We start from the raw sequence: 17,318 nt of genomic DNA on the forward strand, positions 1-17,318 counted from the left end.
CTTCAGTCCCTGGGCGCTCGCTGGCGGGGGAGGCTGGGACCGTTAGCTCGCCAGGCTGGCAGGCTCTGGACCGCTACTCCACTGGCGGCCGGGATGGAGACGTTGCGAGCGCAGCGGCTGCAGCCTGGAGTGGGCACCAGCGGGAGGGGCACTCTGCGAGCGCTTCGGCCCGGAGTGACTGGGGCCGCTGCAGCCACCGCCACACCCCAGGCGGGCCCCCCGCCGGCCCCGCCGCCCCCCGCACCGCCCCCGCCGCCTCTGCTCCTGTCTGGGGCCGCCGGGCTGCCGCTGCCCCCCGGCGCCGCCGGCAGCCCCGCAGTGCTGCGGGAGGCCGTGGAGGCCGTGGTGAGGAGCTTCGCCAAACACACGCAGGGCTATGGCCGAGGTGAGTCTGCGGGGTCTGGCCTCCTGTGGGACACCCTCTCTGTAAGGGAGCTTTGCTCCCACAGTCCTTTGGATCGCTTTTCCTGGCGCAGAGCCTTCACATGCATTTCCTTTTGGGGAGTTTCCTTCTGGGCTACACACACACACACACACACACACACACACACAGACTCGCACACGCACAGACGCACACATTCATACACACGTTTAAGCCTCCCACCCCTCCCCTTTATTGAGTTACTACTATGTTCTCCAGGGACCCCTTTTTACAGGTATAACCCTCTTTTCTATCCAACCTTTTCTCCTTTAGAAATGGAATCCCTCCTGTAGCTTAATGCCTTAACATCTCTCTGCCTTTAGTCCCCGTTGTGTGGGATCCTATCCTTTATCTCAGATCCAAGACATTTCTCATCCATATCCTCTCAATCTTTCTTCTGTGATCTCAGCAATTCCTGGGCTCCCTGCTAATTTACTCCATCTCCTTAACCTTGACTTTTAAATTCTTTTCTTACTTATGTCACTCTGAGATTTCCAGTGCAACTTCAGATTTGCTGGGGAATTAGGCAGTGCTTTCACAAGTTCGCTATAATTGTGCCTTTAAATCTGGACCCATACCATTGAGCCCACACCAGCTTCCTGTGACTTAATACCTCTTTGGTGTCTTTTTAAGTATGGAGCCTCACGACTCCAGCCTCTCTGTCTGGCTGGCTCTGTTTTCCTGGCCCTTGCCCAGGAACTGAGGATAAATCCCAGGCCTTGGCTCTCTCAATGTTAAATTCAGTGGAAATGAGCCAGGCAGAAACCCTATTTCCATTAGAAATCTTCATCTTAAAGATGTCTAATTTCCAGGGTTTCTGAAAAGGGGGATGTGAGAATTTTCTTTGTTGTTTTTGTTTAACCAGTGCAGAATTTCCTGAGTTTGAGTTCCAGATTTATAGTGTAACAAGAAATATATAGTGAGTGGTGTGGGATACAGCATTCAGGTCTGGAATTTCTGAGACATCACTTCTCTCTGCTTGGCTAGGTCCTGCCTGACCTGGAAGTGACTATCTTTAATTTTCTAGTTTAACATTAATACAGAGAAAAGTTGTGGGGCTTTCTCTGTAGATAGTAATGACTTTTTTTTTTTTTCCTCCCTGAGAAAGTGCAGTGAAAAGAGCACACACACAGACTTTGGAGTAAGACTAGTCTGGATTAAATCCCAGATTAAATCTCTGTCACTTGCCAGCTGTGTCTCTGTGGAAGCAACTTAACCTCGCTGAGCTTCAGTTTCCTCGAGAATTATGATGTGGACTAAATGAGATATTGCACCTGACACATAATGGGTACTTTAAAAAATGACAAATATTCTCTCAAATTTATTGGTTCATATTTCTTTGGGAAGAACACATCATTTTCTCTCATTGTTAAATCCTAACAGTGTAAAACCAATGGTGCCTATGAAAACAGATTTTTAGATCCATTTTGCTTTATATGCGCAATGATACATTTCCCATCAGTTTCCCTTTGTTCTTCAGCATTTTGAACTCCTACCACGGGGGCAGTCACTCTGCTAGGTGCTGGGAATGCAAATGCACATGATCCTGAAATTCATCATGAGGGAATATAATTGTTTTTCTAGTTTAATTCCTAGACTTAATAGAGCAATGTAATGGAATTGCCATTAGCTATTGTCCTGTTGCTTCAGGTCTCTTTTAAGTCGGGACCAAGGGAAGGTCTTTGCCTCTGGGCATAGGAGTAGCCAGGAGTGGGCGCCCTAAATCTGAAGCCACCTTCTTAGAAACTTATAGGTGTTTATTAAAATTGTAGAGGAGTGACAGTTTTCTTCTCTGGGTTACCTGGAGAGGCTCTTGTCTAAACTGAGCATCCTGTAAAACCTTTTTCATTTCCTTAGAAAGGATGAGGGAACAAGGGGATTGTACTGACCAAGAGCAATCAGTCAGGATTCAGACTCTCCCGCAATTCTCCCCTCCAACCTCCCTACCTCCCACCACAGTCCTTCTCATTATTCTTGAGTTTCTCATTTCCAGTCTGGGTGTCCAGCCAGTACTTTGGGAAAGTTTGGCAGATAGCTTAGCTTCAGGCAAGCGGAATCTCTGCTGATTTGGCTCAGAAGTCCTTCACCACATGGAATCACTTATTCTGCTTCAATTAATAGGTAAAGCTGCCATTGGCATATGTCCACATACCTTTGTGACTGATGGCATGGTATTTGGGGGCTGGCTCTATTCCCCTGAATATAATTTACTTTAGTCATTGCCTAGACCAGTCCTCAATCCAGCAATGCTTTACTGCATCATCTTCAATTCAGATCTTTCATCATCTTCTTCCTGACTGCTCTAAATTTACCTTTGCCAGGCACAGTCTTTAGACCTGACTCATGTAGGATCTCAGCATTTATTTTTTTTAATTCTTCTGTCATTTCACTTGTTTGTCCTATATCTCTCCCCGCAGTCCCTGCCCAAGATACACACCTAGCTCAGTATGCTACAGGATCTTAATCAGTCTATGGGATTTGGAATCAGAGAACCTGGGCCTGTCAAATAATGGCTGTGTGATCTTGGATAAATTACTTTATCTCTCTAGGCCTCATCTGTTCCATTCATTCATTTAACGAATATTTATTCATCACCAGTGGTGAACAAGACAGGTACTCAGTCCCTATCTTCATGGAGCTCACAGTCCACTTTATAGAGCCTCTGTGAGGATTAATGGTGCAATAAAACAGGATAGTACAACAGAAAGAGGGTTGGTTTTGGAGGCAAACAAACCTTGGTTCTAAATCCTGGTTCTGCCACTGTGGCTTGTTCCTTAGCTTGTTCGCCATTTGTGCAATAGCTATTATAATACCTATCTTAATAGTTCTGCATGGATTAAATGAGATAATGAATGTAAAGCACACAGCACATAGTACTCAATGAGTGGCTGCTATTATTACACATGTGGATATGCTTTGATAACTGTGCATTTGATAGGTATTGTTAGCATTACCGTTTCCTTTGCCCCTTTTTCTGCGTGGCATATAGACCCCTTCTTCTAACGGCTGACAGCTGGTAGTCTCTAAGCTGGCACGACTGCCTGAATGACCAAGTCACTTTCCTTGCTCTGTAACTTCTGTGTTGCCCTCTTCAAACCTATCTATTTTAAAATTATTGCTGTCCCTTTATATCACAATATGGTTACATGATTGGAAATTCTGCCCAGCTACTCCACTAGACTGAACAAATGAATCTTGTGTGGTATTTTCTGTTTACAGTTTTTCCTTTCCCTCAGAATCACAGACAGCTTCTTTGTTGTGAGTATGTAGTTAAAATGATTGATCTGAATGTTTCTAATTTTTGGAATGTTGGATTAGACCCTGTATTACTTTCCTGTGGCTGCTGTAACAAATTATCACGAAGTTGGCTTAAAACAACAGAAATTTATTCTCTCACAGTTCTGGAGTCCAGAAGTTCAAAATCAGTATCACCGGGCCAAAGTCAAGGTGTCACAGCAGGTCTGTGCTCCCTCCAGAGGCTCTAGGGGAGAATCTGCTTCCTTGCTTCTTCCAGCTTCTGGGGGCTGCCAGCATTCCTTGGCTTGTGACTGCATCATTCCAATTTCTGCCTCCATGTTCATGCTGCCTTCTCCTCTTCTGTGCTTCATCAAGTCTCCTTCCCTAAGGACACCTGTGATTACATTTAGGGCCCACCAAAAATCCATGATAATTTCCCCATCTCAGATCCCTAACTTAATCACGTCTGCAAAATCATTGCCACATAAGGTAACATTTACAGGTTCCAAGGATTAGGACATGGACATCTTGGCAGGGGGCATTATTCAGCTTACCATAGTCCTCTCCCAAAGTCACATCACTTTTCAATCCTTCCCTTCCATCCCTTCCAGAGACTATGCACTGTGGGCTATTCAGGGATACCTTCTACAAATTGAAACAGGAAATGTCAGATGAAGTATTGTTAACCAGCTTCCCTATCTTCATAATAATGTGAATTAAGCCAGGCCAGACTATTCTCATCATCCTGTATGATCAGAGAGAACCTTCTCACTCACCTCTCAATTCCATTATCTGTTTATTATCTATTTATCCATGCTGCCCCACTACAAGATTGTATTTATTTTTATAAAATTTTTATTATAGTTTCATGTGGTGTTTTTTTTAATTTTTAAAAAAATGTTTATTTATTTAGCTGTGCTGGGTCTTAGTTACAGCAAGTGGGATCTTCATTGCAGCATGCAGGCTTTTAGTTGCAGCATGCAGGATCTACTTCCCTGACCAGGGATCAAACCCAGGCCCCCTGCCTTGGGAGCATGGAGTCTTAACCACTAGACCACGAGGGAAGTCCCCATGTGTTGTTTTAATGTTTTTACTCTGGTGGGTATACAATCTGTCTGTCTTGCCTCTTAGACATTCATCTAATATTTTATCTCCTAAGGAAAAAACAAAAGTATTATCTTTCTTGTTGTTGTTCAACATTATGGTACAAGCACTTAAATATTCCTCACTATCTTGGTCTTTCGTGTCCCTTTCAGCCCAGCATCCATCAGTGACTTCCAAAAATTAATTGTAGCTGTCAGATATGTATGTCTCAGTAATTGCTACCCTCCTACCTCACTGTCCCTTTAACCATCCTTACGTAAACCATTATATCCATGATTCCTCACTGAAAATCTGATCAAAACTATGAGCACCCTCCCTACACCCCCACACACACAAATACTCATACGCACACACACACACAGACACACACACATGCTTAATTTTACTTAGAGTGTTAGGGGACTTGTGAACCCCCACGAAGTTCAGCCATGGACTGGACCTTGGGCCCTGGGTTAAGATTCCCAAATTGGAAAAAACATGGGCATCAGAATTTCTACTTTCATGCCCCACTTCTGCCACAGCTATGTGACCTCAACCAAGTCATTTCTTAGCCTGACTTGGACTAGATAATCTCTAAAGTCCCTTTCAGCTCTAGAAGTGAATGAGTCTTATGAGCATTTTCAAACGTAGATCACAATTCATTGCTTTTTTCCTGATCACTTTGCCCAGTTTCTCATTTCATGCTCACATTTCTGAAATAAGACTCCCTGTTTCATTTGGCTTTGAGTAATCATTAAAAAATAGTCCTGTACTCTGTGCCAAAAGGGATTTAACTGGACATGGAATGGACATATGCTTTTTAATAGGACCTTCCCCATTATAGCAGTCTCCTCCCCTTCCTCTTTATTTCAATATTCTCCCTGTTGTTTGCATGTCAGGAGAGCTGTCACCCAGCACATTGTGCTAAATTGTCTCAAAGAGGGAACTGGGCCTGAAAAGAGCTCAATGAAAAGAACAAGAGTGGCTAAGCTTTCTGGGCAGCAGTGACCTCTGAAGAGCCTCTGCTAAAACCAAGGGTGGGAAAAAGAGAGTTTTCTTTTCATGCTGTCTTTTAATGGAAGAATGAATATTTTAAAAAGTCAGTTAAACGTAGAGTATTAGTAAAGAGCTTATGCTGCTTTTCAAACCCTGGCTGGTACATGGAGTGCTGGCTTCAGTTGCAGAGCAGGTAAGATAAGTTATTATTGGCCACTAGCTTTTGAACACCTTCCTGGCAGGGAATGTATGTTATTCATCTTTGCATCTCTAATGCCTAGAATAGAGCTATGCACCTATTAAGTGCTCAAATTTTTGTTTAATGTGTGTGTGGCAGCCATGAAAACGTGTTTAATATCTCCAGCTGCTGGGAGCATAATTGACTGACAGCCTTAAACTGCTGTTCCCTCTGAGTTCATCACCACATTTGCACTGAGGCCACACATCCTGCAGGCTGCTCCCAGTCAATGACTGAGCACAGCAGGGGTACAAACTCAGGCACATCCTAGTGAGATGTGGGATTCCTTTGGCTTGAGGACTTCCTACTGGCCTGGCCAAGCCTTTCTTGGAACGGTGCTGCAGTCTGAGACTCACATATCCAAACTTCCTGCCTTCCCTTTCTCCTTCCACAGGTGTCAGACCTAGAACATGGTCTGAAGGCTCTCCCTTCTCCTGCTTCCTCCCCAGTAAATCTCTTGCCTGTCTGTCCCATCTTGGTGTCTTCTCCTTGTCAGATCTTAACTAATGTAATATAATAGAATTAACGAGTCCTTGTTGTAACTAAGAGTAGAGAGTGGTCATGTTGGAAGATATTGGAGAATGTGTGTGATGAATTTTTATTACGAGGCTTTAGTTAAAGCCATTTGAAATGTTTGGAACCTTAGAGTCAAAAGAGATCCTTTCTAGGCCTTCCCTGGTGGCGCAGTGGTTGAGAATCTGCCTGCCAATGCAGGGGACACGGGTTTGAGCCCTGGTCTGGGAAGATCCCCCATGCCACGGAGCAACTAGGCCCGTGAGCCACAATTACTGAGCCTGCGCGTCTGGAGCCTGTGCTCCGTAACAAGAGAGGCTGCCATAGTGAGAGACCCGCGCGTGTAGAGTGGCCCCTGCTTGCTGCAACTGGAGAAAGCCCTCGCACAGGAACGAGGACCCAACACAGCCATAAATAAATAAATAAAATTAAAAAAAAAAGATCCTTTCCAAAAACAAACTGATTTTATCCCTCCTTCCATTTAAAACTCTTCAAGAGATTTCCATTGCTCCTAGGATAAAGCCAATATTCTAACATGACCCACCAGGTCTGACCTGATCTGGTCCCTGCTTTTTTGTGTGTGTGTGTGTGCAACCTCACCTTGCATTTATACTACCCCTCACTCTCTCTTTTCTGGCCACACTAGTCCCTTTATTCACCATATTTCCTGCTGCTGCAGAGCCATTGTACATGCTATTCCTTCTGCTCAGAGCACTATTCTCTCACCTTTTTGCCTAGGGAATTCATACTTATATCTGAGCTTAAATATTACCTTGTCAGGGTAGCTTTCTTTGACCTTCTTAATTAGTCAGATGCTCCTACATTTACCACTCCTTTATAGCATTTATCACTGTTGCAATTTTTCATTTGTAAAAATTTTATGGTGTATGTGTATGGTTTTGCTCACTATTGTAACAGCCTAGCACCCAGCACACAGTCTAGCACAGAGTAGGTACTCAATACATATTTGTGGAATAATTGAATCCAAGTATTGAGGGATGAAGGGAACTGTTCTGGAATTTCTGGAATACAGTGTCAAGTCTGGAGTTTGATTTTACCCTATATACAACTAATAACATAGCCGGTTACTGTTTCATGGATGCTGGCAGAAGTCAAGAGACTTCTGGGTCAGAGACAAAGGACTTTATTACTCATAGAACAGCAAGTAGCATGAGCATCCTGTTTGCTTGCATTGGTTTCCCTTGTCTCCCAAGTCTGATGTGAAGGGCTCAGGTGGATGCTTACAGGCCATGGGTTGCATTACAGGAGAGGAACACTGAGCTTGGGGAACCTGCCATTTTATAGCAAACAGTAAGCAAGCTTGTTCTTTGTCCCAGAGGGAGATATTACTTCATCCCTCAAGGTTTCTTGCTGCAAATTAAATCCTGAGAAAGGGCCCAAGTAAGGAGCAGTCAGGGCCTTGAAATCTTGGCATACCTAGCAAGATGGAAAGTAGTGCAGGAGACCTGTGGAGGAGTGTTTCCCAATATACAGTCCTTTCAAAGATCATTTATGCCTAGGGAAAGCCTCAGAATTCATTCCCTTCCTCCCTTCCCTCCTTCCTTCCTTTCTTTCTTTCTTTCTTTCTTTTTTTCTCTCTTTCTTTTTCTTTCTTTCTTCCTTCCTTCCTTTCTTCCTTTCTTCCTTCCTTCCTTCCTTCCTTCCTTCCTTCCTTCCTTCCTTTCTTTCTTTCTTTCCCTTCCTTCCTTCCTTCCTTCCTTCCTTCCTTCCTTTCTTTCTTTCTTTCTTTCTTTCTTTCTTTCTTTCTTTCTTTCTCTCTCTCTCTCTCTCTTCTCTCCCTTTCTCTCTCTCTCTCTGTCTCTCTGTCTCTCTCTCTCATATATATATAGTATACACATAGTATTCCAGAATGGAAAAGGAAATCTATTCATGGGTTTGCTCACCAGAAGCACAGCCTTGAAAATGGCTAATAGGGCCATATTTCCTTGAGTGACAGTATTATATAATTGACTCTGGAACATTGACTCTGGAACCAAGACTGCCTGGGTTTGAGTTCTTGCTCTTCTGCTTTCTAGCTGTTATATCCTTGGGCAAGTTATTTAACCTCCCTATGTCTCATTTCCCTCATCTGTAAAATGGGGAAAATAAAAGTACCTGCCTCATAAGATTGTTGTGATTAAATAGGTAAAGCACTTGGAGAAAATGTGACATACAGTAAGTGTTCAGTAAATGTTAGCACTTACGATCATGGTGGTTATTACTCTTCTAGGCCAGCTGACCAATTGTGGAATAATCTACTTCATCAGTCAGAGATAATGGTATGCTGACCTTGGAAACTCTGGCCTCCAATATTTATGCTATTCTCCTTTGGTGTCTAGGACTAATCAAATGTGAACTAGGGAAGTAGCGGAGGAGGGCAGGCATACTCTGGTCTTCCTATGCAAATGGACTTAATCACAGCATAGGCTTATTAATTAAAATGCTTTTAAATGATAATAGGTAGGGAGCTAAGGGGGCTAGATTCTTAATGTAAGTACAGGTTACAGATACTGTATTGAGGCAGAGCACTGCTTGGAAGCGTTCTTACTGCTGAACTTAACTACTTCTCTTTTTGCAGTGAATGTGGTGGAGGCACTTCAGGAATTCTGGCAGATGAAACAGTCCCGTGGGGCTGACTTGAAGAATGGGGCTCTCGTGGTTTATGAGATGGTTCCCTCCAACAGCCCTCCCTATGTCTGCTATGTCACCCTGCCTGGGGGAAGTTGCTTTGGGAGTTTCCAGGTAAGAGTTCTGAGGCAGCAGTAGCAAAGATAAACGCTTAGGTGCTACTAATGTCTTTCTCTATCACTTTGGCCATTAAATCTCTATCCAAAGTCACATATTTGAGGACTTGGACCAATTCTGGGCAAATCATTCTGATAAGCATCTGAGGCTCATTTGAGCAGAAAAAACCCCAGTAGCATGCTTTTCTTTTAACCATACTCAAATTCAAAGTGGGTTTGGGTTTTTGAAGGCTGAAAGAAAAGCAGACTACTAGCATCTAACTCACGTTCTAATCTGGCTTTCCAACTTCCTGCTATCTCTTTTTCAGGACGTAGAATAATACTCATTGCCCCCGGTACTTTTTCTTATCACTATCACTAAGGAAAGCAATGTTTGAGGACTCTAAGAGATCAAAGGAGAGGGACTATATATGGTGGAAATAGTACTCATCTAAGCATTAGGAGATCCAAATTCTTGTTCCCCTGACTGCTAACAGGGCAAGTCGAGTAATTAATCTGGGCCTCAGTTTCCCCATCTATAATATGAAGGAGATAGATTAGATTATTTCTAACCAGTATTTCTGGTACTAACATTCTACAGTTATATGAAAGTCCTGTAGTATATGATGATGAAAAGCGCTGATGCTATTACAGGGTAACGAGAAATTTGACTAGTGTGAATATTATCATCAAAGATGGATTTTTCACATTGCAGATAGGAAGGTAGCCTCCTGAAATGTCAACTTAGAGCCTGAGTAGGAATTTAGAGAAGAGACTAGACACTTTTGTTCTGTTTTCTGTATGGTTTGTATAACCCTTAGAAAAAGTTATACCCTCTGCTCTGTGCTTCCATAGTGCCTTGAACTTCCCCTATCATATCATTTATCAAAACATATCATAATTGACTGTTTCTCTCTCCTAGTGGACTATGCTCCACGGAGGCAGAGGTAGTGTCTGTCTTCTTTCTTGTTCAGTTTTAAATCTCTACCATCAAACTCAGTGCCCAGCAGAGAACAGACACTTAATAAATCTGTTGCATGAATGAGTGCCATTGTAGCTCAGTTCCTGCCTCAAACGGAAACAGACCTAAGGAAGCTTCATTTCAAATCAGGTGACTAAATTTTTCTCTCATAACCCCAGCCATTTCGGAGAAATAAACATATGCCCAAGATGACTAATGTTTATCTTTTGCTACTAGAAAATAAGACCTTTCCTTCCTTTTCCCACCTCACCATACTGTTGATTAAAGATTTAATAATTTTATGGGGATGCCCCAAACTGGACCATCAGAGTAATTTGATTTCTGTTATTTCCTGAAAGAGTAGAATTATCTATCTTGGCCCCTTTTAGCTTATATCTTTTATATCCACTTTGGCAGGTGAAATTTCTCCTGGTGGTTTTCTTCATAGATGACTTTTCAGAAAGAGCACTATATAGTAGAAAGAGTAGCAGGCTAATAAATAGTGAGAGAAGTGGAAACAGAGAAACTGAATAAGCAAGAAGACAGGATTAATGCACAAAACTCCATATGTTGTTTCAGAGAGACCTGTCAGCTAAAGGAAACTGGGAATTACTGATATTAAGGATGGTTAAGTAGCAAACATAACCTGGTCTACTTTTTAAAACTATAACATCACTTTCTTCCTTTTCTCTCATCCTAATCACAAGTGACAGAGGGCACAGAGGCCTTTGAGGCAGCCAGTGAAGATGAATTATAAAGGTGGCTAGGGATCTGAAGTTGAGTGATTTAAGACTTTTGAAAATCAGGCTTGTTCTATGATACTACATATGTTGGAAACAATGTAAAAACATGAATTAATTTAAAATTTTTTCTTGTTTTCCTCGGGTCAGCTTTCCTTTCCCTAGCCACCTCTCTTCTCTTTGCTTCTACTGGGAGCGGGTGGGGGAAGACTATAAAATCCTTCCTCAGACCTTAGACTCTGTTCAGGGATAGCTCCGTAGCCCACTACATTATTGGGGAAACTGCCTGCACATAGCTAAAAGAAAAGTCCAAGAATCCCAAATGGGTGCTTCTGATAGAGACTAGAGGGCTCCTCTGCAGAAGCAGCTTAGACATAGCTTTGTTCTAATCTTAGGTTATCTAGAGGGATGAAAAAATTCTTGCCTGTCTGCAGAATAAGAGAACAAGATACAGATTTCTAATAGACTGGCCAGAATCTGGCTTTTGGGTAATTAATTCTCTTGACAGTTTAAACAGGGGTATTTTTCATATCCAGTGATTATATGCTGACCTCAGCAGTCTTCTTCATCCTGCATTCAATTTGGTATGAGCTACAGCTGTCTCCAGTTCCTTAATGACTTCAGGATGTTGAATCAAATTTATGTTTCCAAATGCCCCAACCATTTTACAATAAAAACTTTGGAGGGTGTGTTGAACAAACTGATTTCGCCAAAGAGTATCCAAGTGTCTTCTATCCCAAGTGTTTCCCTCCCACTTTTCCTTCCTCTCTCAGATACACATGCGCACATATTTTCCCTGTCTCCCTGCCTAGTTTTGCCCCACAAAAGCTGAAGCCCGGCGGAGTGCTGCAAAGATTGCACTAATGAACTCTGTGTTTAATGAACATCCTTCCCGAAGAATCACTGATGAGTTCATTGAGAAGAGTGTCTCTGAGGCCCTGGCATCTTTCAATGTAAGTTACTTGGAGTTGGAAGGGAGGAGAGTGGGGGATGGGAGAATTGGCTGATTGGGAAATCTTGTATATTCCCGGGAAACAGAGCATGAATTCTTGGTTTTCTTTCCTGTCTGCATTTCTGTTCTTTCTGTTTATTTTCTGTCAGTCTTTTGTATTATATGCTCCACATGTCTCAGTCTCTAATTCTATGTGTGTTTTTGTTTTTGTTATTTTGTCTCTTTGGTATCTAGAAACCTTTACTTCAAGATTTATGGAAGTTTAGAGGTATTACAAAATAAAAATTGAGCTTGAATTTCACTTTTCCCAATTTTGGTTTAAGACCTTAGTCCCTTCTTCCTTCACTGTTCTTTTTTTTATGATTGTTTTTATTGTCACTTTGTTTCCTGCCTCCATTACTTCATCATATTAATGAAGAACACTTTATAATACAAGGTCTTGTCTTTTTACCTGTCTAGGAATGGGGAGTGTAATTTATTTACTCCCTTTAAAAAGAACATCTGTTCTTTAAATGATAATGATAATGATGATAACCATAGCTAATCCTAACTGAGTATTTATTTTGTGCCAGGGACTCTTTGAGGGGATTTATATGTATTTTATCTCATTTGATCTTCACAACAATCCTATGAGGTATGAGTACTATTATTACCCCTATTTTACAGATGAGGAAACTAAAAACACAGAAGTGAAGTTTTGCCTAAAATAATATAGCTTGTAAATGGTAGAGCCAAGACTAGAACCCAAGTCAACTTACAGACTTTTCTAGCTTAGAGGTACATCTTAGAAATTAGCACTGCCTTCTTCCTCCCTCTGCACAAGATCATTGATAGGGAGATAAAGTCAGATCAATTTTCTGTTTATGTTTTCTTTGCATTTATGATGTAATTACATATACTAACTCCTTCAGTTATCTGTTTTGTAGTTTAGTATTGAACACTCTGAATCATAATCCCTCTGTAGCCTAGGACCCGTCTGTTTTTCTCCTATTACTTTTTGCCCCAGTCAGCAGTATCTGCAAGGAATAAAAACATTTTTATATTAATCAAATCAGTTAAAATTAAGAAAGCACATTTTTCACTCTTAAGTCACCTAGTGTATTATAAAATGAAACATTAGATTGGATTATAGAAAGCAGTGGTTATGAGCATGGGCTCTGAATTCATCGTTTTGAAATTATGGTTCTACTTGTTATGTGACTTTGAACAAGATATTTAATCTGTCTTGGTTTCCTCATCTGTAGAATAGGATAACAATTATACCTATCACATAGGATTATTGGATAAAAGAGAATATGTTCCAGCACTTAGTACATGTTATCTGTTTAGGTGCCTTTAGATGCAAGTAATAGAAAATCTCACTTCAAGTTGACTTAATAAATAAAGGAAGGAAATGTATTATCTAACATGATAAGAAGTCTAGAAGTAGGGCAGATTTCAGGGCTAGATAATTCGATGGATCAAGAATGTCATCATCTAGGATGGCAGCCCCAACCTGGACTTCAAGCCTGAAGACCAGTCCCATTGTGACATAAAGGACGAGTTCTGATGTCCCATCTGTAGGAGCACACTCTTGGGAGGGTCTGGCAGGGAGACACTCAGGTGCAAAATCTCCCGCAAAATTGGCTGCCTGGGCCTCTGGTCACTGGATCTGAATAAAGCAGACATTTAACCTGGGGAAAAAAAGAGAATGTCATCATCTACTGGCCCAAATTCTTTCCATCTCTCAGCTCAGCCATCCTCTAGATATTGGCTTTGCCCTTGGGCTGACTCCCCTCAGGGTACAAGACAGCTACAGAGTTCCAGTTGTTAAATACAGACAAAACTAAACTCAGAGACAGAAAGAGACCATCTTTTCTCGTGTCTCTTTAGTAGTAAGGAATCTTTTCCCAGAAGCTCTCCAGCAGAACTCCCCTCTACCACCCAATGCCCAGAATTCCCACCTTAAAACCAGTCACAGGCAAAAGGGATTAGGATTTACCCACTGGAGTTAGGATAAAATCACTCTTCTCTGAGGCAATTGGGAGATGTATAGGCACTAGAATAAGATTAAGGTTCTTTAGTAAGGAAGAAGGAAATAGATATTGGATAGGTCACCAGCAGTGTCTGCTACAAAGTGTTTAAGAAATGTAAACTATTATTCTTCTCATGCCAGTATTCTTTTTTGATTAACCCCCCAAATTGAGAACTTAATGGATTTCTCATTAATATCCCAATGGAATTCCCATACTCCAGAATAACAATTTTCATTTGGTCTTAGCCATGGGCAAAGAGTGATGTCCACATTCTTTGCTTTTAGCTTTTGTCCTTCAAAGTCCTGAATCTGATACTATATTATGTCTTTTGACAAATCACCTAGCCTCTGTGGGTCTGAGTTTCCTCATTTGTAAAATAAGTAGGTTAAATTAAAATTAACTCTAATTCCTTTCCAATTATATTCTAATGTTCCTACCATTAATCAAGTATTCTGTGATTAAATGTTTATTGAATAAATGGAGCTCATATATCACCTTGTTAGGTGTAGAAGTGTCATATGTGGTGGAACTTGCCAATGGTGGGTCATTCCACACTGGTGTACTCCAAATAGGTTACAGATGTGCCATGATATTGATCCCCTCAACTCTCAGGGGAATTGAACAAGGCCTAGGGCAGATGGACTCCTCTGCCCCACAGCCTCTGCTGGCAGCCGCTCTGCCAGCAGTCTTCTCTGTATATCCCAGTTGGCTGTACAGATAGGGTCATTATTTTCTTTGGGCCATATCATGGAAAAGTTTGGAGGTACTGAATAAGGTATCGCATTGTACTATTAAAGATAAAAATGAAAACTATTGCTTGCTTTAAAGCCCTAAATCCTCATGGTGAAAATTACCACCATTTTCCTTCCTGCCTCTAGATTTTCACTTCTAAATACAAATTTTGTGATCTTTGCTTCACCAGAAAGATTAACTACATGTGGCATGATTGTTTCTCATGAGCCACAAAACAAGTGGTTGATTTTGAGTAGTTCTGACTTCTTGTTAATTCTAGCACAGTGAAAGCAAATAATAATAATAAACTAGCACTTATGGTATACTTACTAAGTGCCTGGCATTATTTTAGGTGTGATACATGTACAGTACAACCTCATGATAAAGCATCCCACAATAAACTGAATTTGGATATAACTTGATTGGCTCCTGACCCCTATCCAGTCCCCTTGCTCAAAGAGAGCAGAATAAAGTTCTTATCTTGGGAGGTGGGGGTGTGTGTGGAACTGGCTAGAAAGAGCAGGAAACCTCTCAGGAAGCAGGAGGAGAAAGTTGGATCCCTGTGTTCCCACTAGTCTCCTGGCCTTATTCTTCTAGATCAGGTTGACAAAAGGGTCACTAGTAAACCAGGAGATGCCCTTATTTTGGGAGTCCCTGCAAGACCTAGGATCTGGAATTATCTCCAGTAACATGAAACCACCACCAAATAGCACAAACCAGAGCCAGTACCTGAATGGATTTGGATTGTGTAACTGGACACCAGGTCCAGTACAATAATGCACCCAAATTGTATGATTGGAATTGTTAGACTGCATTTATCTCTTTTTAAGTTTAAATTTAAAAACTCTTTAATTCTTAAAACAATCCTGTAAGGTAGATCTATGATTGTTCTCATTTTACAGTTAAGGTAGCTGAGGAACAGAGAGGTTAAATAACTTCACCAAGGCCGCAAGACTAGTAGGAGCTCTAGTCCATGCTCTTAACTTCTATACTGTATTGTTTTTTTGTACACACTAGGCTTGCAGGTAGGACAATGTATCTTAGTTCTACCCCTGCGGGGTCATGTCGCCAGTAGAAGACACATGAAGCAAATGTCCAGGAGGCCAAACTGCTACCCAGAATTTGCCGTGCTTATGACTTTTATTGTCGCCCTTTAAAATGCATTTGTCAGGGCTTCCCTGGTGGCGCAGTGGTTGAGAGTCTGCCTGCTGATGCAGGGGACATGGGTTCGTGCGCCGGTCGGGGAAGATCCCACATGCCACGGAGCGGGCTCACTGAGCCTATGCTCTGCAATGGGAGAGGCCACAACAGTGAGAGGCCCACGTACTGCAAAAAAAAAATGCATTTGTCAGTTGTCCTCTAGGCTAGTCCAATCCTGTATGCTGAACTCACTCTGTTATTTTAGCTAAATCAGGACTCTTCTCTATGTTTCAGTGTTCCCCCTTTTGTAAAATAGGGAAAACCAGGTTGACTTTTCTCTGTCACCTAAGTTAAAATGTGTGGTGACTTTGGAGGCCTCTAGGACTGTGCTGACCAGCAGAATAGCCACTAGCCACATATAGCTATTGAGCATTTGAGATGTGACTAGTATGAATTGAGATGTGCTGTAAGATGAAAGAGATACCAGATTTTGAAAACTTAGTACAAGAAAAAGATGTTTCATTAATAATTTTTATAATGATTATAGTTGAAACAATATTTTGAGTTTATTAGGTTAAATAAAATATGCTATTAAAATTAATATTTATTGTATATTTTTTACTGTAATGTGGCAACTACATTAAACATGTGGCTTACATTATATCCCTCTTGGACAGTGCTCTTTGAGGTGATAATCCTGATTGAAAATCTATTTGTCTATTCCTTTTCTCTGTTACCAGGGCAACAGGGAAGAAGCTGACAACCCAAATACAGGGATTGGTGCCTTCCGATTCATGTTGGAATCCAACAAGGGCAAGTCAATGTTGGAGTTCCAGGTACTATACTATTCTATCTACTTCCCTGGCTCTAATAACGTGGGTCAGCCTGTATACACACACACACACACATACACACGTGCGCGCACCTCCTACTAACACTCAATTGGAAAGGAAGGCAGAAAAGGTTATTAGGATATTTTTCAAAATATAAGTATCTTCCTTCCCCCAAAGACGTATCAGAGTTGGTATAAGAGATGCTGCCACAACTACATTTTGTGAAAGTTTCCCCATTTAATTCTGATGCAACCCCCCGATATATATGCCACTGTCCTGGCACTTCATATTTTCTTCCTCCAGGAGCTAATGACAGTTTTTCAACTGCTGCACTGGAATGGCAGCCTTAAGGCCATGAGAGAAAGACAGTGCTCTCGGCAGGTAAGAGTTCCTATGGGTGAGGGGAGTCTGGCAGAAGGACTATTTTTTTTTTAATATTTATTTATTTATTTTGGTTGCACCGGGTCTTAGTTGCGGCACATGGGCTCCTTAGTTGTGGCATGTGAACTCCTAGTTGTGGCATGCGAACTCTTAGTTGCAGCATGCACTTGGGATCTAGTTCCCTGACCAGGGATCGAACCCGGGCCCCCTGCATTGAGAGCACACAGTCTTAACCACTGTGCCACCAGGGAAGTCCCAGAAGGACTATTTGGAGGTGGATGTTGTGTTAGAATAAGCAAGCCTACCAGGTTGTGAATCTTGAAAGCCTTACTTAAAGACTTCATTCCCATAAT

At 41.7% G+C, this 17,318-nt stretch overlaps 1 protein-coding gene across 2 annotated transcripts in view; it reads left to right on the plus strand.

The window, feature by feature from the left end:
* The window catches only part of LIX1L (limb and CNS expressed 1 like), a 19,733-nt gene continuing 2,415 nt past the window's right edge, over window positions 1–17,318 (plus strand). Inside the window, exons 1-5 of one of the 2 annotated variants that reach the window (XM_019919813.3) lie at window positions 4–385; window positions 9,067–9,230; window positions 11,725–11,865; window positions 16,492–16,587; window positions 16,888–16,965. In XM_019919813.3, coding sequence (XP_019775372.1) covers window positions 94–385; window positions 9,067–9,230; window positions 11,725–11,865; window positions 16,492–16,587; window positions 16,888–16,965 — 771 coding nt within the window. In that variant the 5' untranslated portion in view covers window positions 4–93. Of the gene's footprint in view, window positions 386–9,066; window positions 9,231–11,724; window positions 11,866–16,491; window positions 16,588–16,887; window positions 16,966–17,318 lie in introns of both variants that reach the window. The other variant, XM_073808562.1, reaches the window with a different exon arrangement.

The sequence above is a fragment of the Tursiops truncatus genome, chromosome 1, assembly GCF_011762595.2.
Source record: "Tursiops truncatus isolate mTurTru1 chromosome 1, mTurTru1.mat.Y, whole genome shotgun sequence".
Taxonomy (NCBI): Eukaryota; Metazoa; Chordata; class Mammalia; order Artiodactyla; family Delphinidae; genus Tursiops; species Tursiops truncatus.